At 44.3% G+C, this 6026-nt stretch overlaps 1 protein-coding gene across 1 annotated transcript; it reads right to left on the minus strand.

Annotated features, from left to right (window-relative positions):
* Positions 1–3632: 3632 nt before the first annotated feature.
* On the minus strand, positions 3633–5775 carry LOC125507137 (uncharacterized). The gene has a single exon (XM_048671819.2). The coding sequence runs from the start codon at positions 5737–5739 to the stop codon at positions 3652–3654; it is 2088 nt and encodes a 695-aa protein (XP_048527776.2). The 5' UTR covers positions 5740–5775; the 3' UTR covers positions 3633–3651.
* Positions 5776–6026: the final 251 nt, after the last annotated feature.

Consider the following 6026-nt stretch of genomic DNA (forward strand, 5'->3'; position numbering starts at 1 on the left):
CCCTGATTAAGTGCAGCAATTAACATGATACTTCTATTTGCCATGGGACGTGCATGCATATGCATTGGTTGCATAGTCCTGGTTTCCGGTTCTATGGAGTTCTCTACCTTTAATTCTCCAGCCAAATGATTTATTTCCTTTCTTTTGGTGTGAAAGCTGTTTTTTCTCCTCAAGCGGCACACATATAATAGGGAGACATGAAGGGGGCGAAGGAAAAAACTATTGTTGTCCCTTCGTGGCCCACTGGCTTAATAAATTCGGATGAATAGAGCACTAACTATTTGTGAAAATTATTTCAGAACATAAATGATGACATGGATGCATGGCTGCATTATGCATGTCGATTGGTTGATGCTTGTGTCTGAACGCTGACATGGCATGCATGCTGATGTGGACAGTCCACATGTAGAAAGAATTGGTGAAAGTGGGGTTCTTAAGAATGTAGGATTCGGATACATGCTAAATAGTTGACTCATAGAATGTCTCCTTAAAGTAGTGTATTTCTTTGCCAAGCATAACAATAAATATTAAACAATCTAGGTCTTTCATATTAGGTTTCACGATAGTGCCTATTTCTTGCAAAACAATGATAGCTTGCAATTGTCCCTATATTTTTTTGAGAAACAAAAAAAGAGTCTTTTCCACCTAGTGCTAGCAAAGGGACAAACTCCCTCCATTCCCTTATATAAGGCTACAAACTCAAATTACAAGTACCAAGGTAAAATTTAATAACTGCTTTGCCAGCCAACTTTTTTTCTTAACTGGGATCATTAATACGTCCGCATGCATGCAAGGAAGGAATGAGAAGAAAGTAGCACAGTGTCATTATGACTACATGCATGCAAGTATTAAATAAGCTGGTAGTACGAGGAAACATCATTAATTTTGGCCTCGATTACTGTTAGTGGCCTTGTATAGATGCAAAATGTATTTTTCATAGTGGCATTGTATAAGGGAATGGAGGGAGTATGCAAACTTGCAAACTAGCCCTAAGTTGTTCGGACCTCTAATTTCTCATGTGTAAGCATGCCTCATGTTACGCAAACTAAATTCATCTCAAATCAACCTTTATTTATGTTTTAAAAGGAATAAGGGATTTTATTTTCTATGCAGGTTTACATTAATCTTAGTGTTTTCCCTTCTCAGTAGTTACATCTTTGATGTTCACAGTAATAGGCACTGGCTGATTCGGTAAATATAACCCCCTTAACTTAATGGCGGAGTATTAGATGTATAAGATTTCCAACCATTATATTAACTTTGTGTGTTTTTGAACTTTATATGCAATTATTTGCTCAAGCTTTATGAAACTATGTTGAAAATAAAACACACATATGTTTGTATGGTTGCTTTTGCTAGCAACCTAATAATAATGGAACTTAACAAAATGAAACTGAGGGATATATGCTTAACCACATTAATTTTAGTGAAGATGATGCATATAATTACTACTGGGTTTTACTATGTACTAACTTCAGTAGACATAGCAAATGCAGCAGCCCCGGGCATGTATTTGGCTGCACGTGCGAGCCTAGTCAGTCGTTAGCCTTTTGTTGCGACGATGAAGCCTACCAACCACACACCGGCAACATCCCAGAAGGCACAAGTAATTAAGCAATTGGACATCATTGCAACTTAAATTACAGCGTGAACCTAGCCCACCAAAGTTCAAGTCTTGGTGCTCGCATTATTCTTGAATTTATTTCAGGATTTCCGCCGACGACAATACGCCTATGGTGACTTCGTAAATTTCTATGATGACATCGTAAATTTCAAGATGACATGCCGGCTCAGTCTCTTGGAGGTGCTTATGGTAGGGTGTGCGTGTATGCGTTCATAAGGGTGAGTGTATGCGCATATATACGAGCACTTTCATCTGTACTGATGTTCAAAACAAAAACTTAAATTACAGCTTTTATGAAACTCTTTTCAAGTACAAGGAAATTTCCACGTGCACAATGAAATGTGAAAAGTTAGGAAGGATGGCATGTTAGTTAACGATGCACTTAAATAAAATTAGCAGTGTCATGTTTGGTACAAATTTGTGAATACAACCATTTATGCATCAGCGTGGCTATTCTTTTGTTATTCCGTGGCATCCTGCAAGCATTTAATTACCTATATGAATGGAAACCATGTCAATTCCCCCTTTCTTTGAACGAGCACGGAATCTTTTTCCTATGGTAACACAGGCACTTACATGGAGGACTTCAAAGGAAGAGAGAGAGCAACATGGTCACTAGAATATGCATGCTCCCTTTGCAACGTCAGACAATTAAGTAGTCAAACAAAAGGCTGTTATTTGATTTGGCATTGGTTTTTAAACATATAGAAAATTAAAGTACATCGACGGCTACTATTCGAAGAGTCACTATCCAATTGGGCCAATCCGCCCCTGGCAAATAGGTGCGGCTTCGCTGAAGGCGACCCTCCCCGACGCCCCAGTTTGGGCCGACCCATGGTGGGTTTCACTGTTTCATCCCCTCTTTTGTTTCCTTTTTTCCTTTTCTCCTTTTTTATTTCTCTGTTTCTATTTATTTTACTTCATTTTCCTTTTTATTTTTTATTTTTCGTAATTTTATCCTTTTTGGGTACTATACAAAAGTTTACTGTGTATTACAACAAATTTCATTATATATTAAGAAAATATTCACGGTATATTACGAAAGAGTTCACCGTGCATTATAAATAATGTTCATCGGATATTTAGAATATTTTCAAGGTATACCAAAAATGTTCCCTTGTATTTAAATGTTGTTCAGCATATATTACACAAATGTTCAATGTGTATTAATTTTTTTCTCAACATACATTTCTCAAATGTTCAGTGTGTATTTGACAATTGTTCAATACAAAATGTTCAATTCGTATTATTTATTTTTTAGTGTATATATTCATATTTCCAAAATATTCAGAAAATAAAAACCAAGCAAAAAGTGGGCACTACAGTGAACCGGATGCTACAGTGCCCACTTTTTGAAGAAAAAAGAACACCGATTGGGGCATAGTGGGCTGGCCAAAGCGCCCCAGCTTTAGCAAAGCTACATCTTTTTGACGCACACGGGCGGCGTATAGGGACTCCCATCCAATTAACTGCCAAGGTGCCAAATTGACGTACCTATAGCTAGCCAAGTGTTCCTCAAAAAAAAAAAAAAGCTAGCCAAGTCCTAACTAAGGTACTTTTCGAGAGAAGACAAGGAGAGAATCTGACAACAATGAAGTACAAAGACGACGAGGAATCACGCATGTGCTCATCGCATTGGCATGTTACCCGACGTGCTTGCATCATGCGGACCAGCTCATCGTCATTTGGTTAGCTCGTTTACTATCAACTGTTTATAACATATTCAAGTAGAACTGTTGCACATTGTGTAAAAGCTTTCTTTCGCGCGCATCACATCTTGTTGTACAATGCCTTGCCGATCTATATATTTGCGGAGAGGAGTCAATCGGTGTCGGTGGGTCGAGCGGGGGTAGGATGGGCTGGATATGAAGGAGAGGAAGCTCTATGCTGATGTATTTCTATAGAGGTGTCATTTGCAGTCAGTCAAAAAATTAAATTGAAATCTTTATTCAAGAAGCGGAACAAGATATACTACAACTTATATGGCTTCAAGGATACAAAGGCTATGGTGCTATCTATAATTATCATCATCTCCCCGGGTGGCTGATGCCTTCTCCTGCTAAATCATTTCCCTTTTTCTTTCTTTTGACCAGGCTCCCCAGATAAATTTGGTAGAAGTGTTCTGCCATAAGCCACAGGATTGTTGTCAACTCACCGCCACTGTTGAGCTTCTCGGCGTGGAACTTCCGGCTGCATTTGTTGCCTGCGTAGACAAGAATATCCGTCCACACCTCACGGACGAGTTTCACCGGGTCAACCGTGCCACCTTTCTCCATTGCCAACAGCTCCTTAGCAAGTTGAGCTACGTAGGAGAGACGAGGAGAATCGTACATGAAGCTTTTGCTCTCATACTCATCATACAGTTTCTCAGCAAGCTCATCTCTGTCGGTGGCCCTGGAATTAGAATCGGCGTCATCGTGCAGGCGGAACAGATTCTTGAGCGTGGCACCCGAGTTCATGTTCCGACGCCTATGGGTCGATCGCCAAGTCTTGACTAAACTTTCACAAGTTAGTTGGTACAACCTGTTTTGGGAGAGGCCTGGTAGCATGTCTGGTTGTTCCACGAGAAGGTACATCATGTAGTTGGATATTATCTTGATCGCCTTCACATCGTCTTCTTTGGCTTGCTCGCTCTTGGCGAGGAAAACATCGGTGCCGATGTGCCAGATGATGATGCACTCCTGGAACTCGACACCGAGGGAATCTTTGAATATGCTGCCTTCTTCTAGTAACTCCTCACGAGCCAGTGGTTCCTCGCCCCACCTGTTCTTGAGCATGCCCAGTGAGTTCACACCCCCAGCATTGTACATCTTCTTCATATGTTCAGAGATACTATCCTTGACATGGTCAGGCATGTCAATAACCCATGAGAAATGCTTCCTGTTCCAAAGCTCATTTAGTCCCAGTCCCACCTTCTTGGCCAAACTGCCAAGCAGAGGCCTGGTGAGCGCACTGTTAGAGCGAGTGCAATAGTGCAGCATGTTGTACTGTCCCATGGTATATGACCACCTCCTTGATCTGTACCGGCTGCCTCCTCCTACCCTGACAAGATGGTGAAGACATGCAACCACACGCCTGAGGCGGTCCCATCTTTCATTGCACAGAGCTGCGTATCGAAGCCAGTGCCAGCTCGTGGTACTCAGGAAGGCAAATGCCCAAGAGGAGCCTAGGGCGTTCAGCAGCGATGTCATCTCCATGAACAAGGCACCACCATACAATACGTAGGTGATATTGACGTCAACTCTGCGGTGGGCGTTCTTGTCAATGAACTTGAAAAGCAGCAGTGACGCGACAATGGCGATCGGCGAGATGAGACGTACCAAGTAGCCGACGCAGGTGGAGATGACCGGTGCCTTGGTGTACAACATGTCATACATGAGGGAGAGCTCGGTCTCCATCAACCGCCATAGCCTGACCTCGCCTATCAATTTGGTGGTGTCTTGGCCGTGTGAATCATCTTCCATCACTGGATAGTCGACCATGGCGCGCTTGCAAATGTGGAACAGCGAGTGAGCTCGTCGCACAAGGGACTCCTCATCGAAGTCTCCATCCTTGAACACTTTATCGTGAGGGTGGAAATGTCCATGCATGGCAGCTGGTTGCTTCTTGATGGAGCCTCGGATGTTGTCGAGGTTGCCGCCCATGAGCGCCCACGTCCTCTCCCCGTACTTGACGGCGCCGATGGCGAACATCAAGGCGGAGGCAAGCCGGAGCAACGCCCCTCTGTCCACGACATGCTCGTAGAGGACATACACGGCTCCGGACATTTGGAGGATGGCACTCAGCAGGTGGCGCTTCCACAGCTTGTTGTCCTCCAGAGAGTAGGCGGTGATGTTGTCGGGGCCGCCGAGGTGCAGCAGGAGGAATGGCGCCCAGAACGCCACGATCGGCTGGTCGCGCGGCGCGCCCTTGAGGGAGAGGTGGCCGAGGGCGTACGTCGCGGTGTAGTCGGCCAGCTGATAGGCCAGCCAGAGGAAGAACCGCAGCACGGAGTGGGCTCCACGCCGGCGGATCCCGGCAAAGAGGAAGAGGGCGACCTGGAGCCCGAGGCTGAGGAGCACCAGGATCTGGATGGACCAATTGTTCCAGAGCTCGCGGGGCCAGGCAGCCACCATTGCTCCCTGCCCGCGTCGGCCGCAGGACTATACGTACGCGCCTGCAGTTTCACGAAACATATACGCCCGCAAATCACTAATTAAGCAACGCCCGTGCTTACAAATGCCGTGCGCTTAACAAAATATACGTACGTAAGTACAGGATTGCAATACGATGCGCCAAACTACGACCGGCTTCTCAGCATCACAATTGACAAATGTTGATGTATATATACATACCGCCGGCCGAGAAGAGGATGGACGATGCGGCCGCCGATGAAACAGGAAATGGTGGAGAGGATTAGATC

This window comes from Triticum urartu, chromosome 5A, assembly GCF_056163025.1.
Source record: "Triticum urartu cultivar PI428250 chromosome 5A, HENAU_Tu73, whole genome shotgun sequence".
NCBI classification, from domain to species: Eukaryota; Viridiplantae; Streptophyta; class Magnoliopsida; order Poales; family Poaceae; genus Triticum; species Triticum urartu.

Excerpts from the sequence above, each read along its gene's own strand:
- LOC125507137 (XM_048671819.2), bottom strand. The coding sequence starts at position 5,739 with ATGGTGGCTGCCTGGCCCCGCGAGCTCTGGAACAATTGGTCCATCCAG.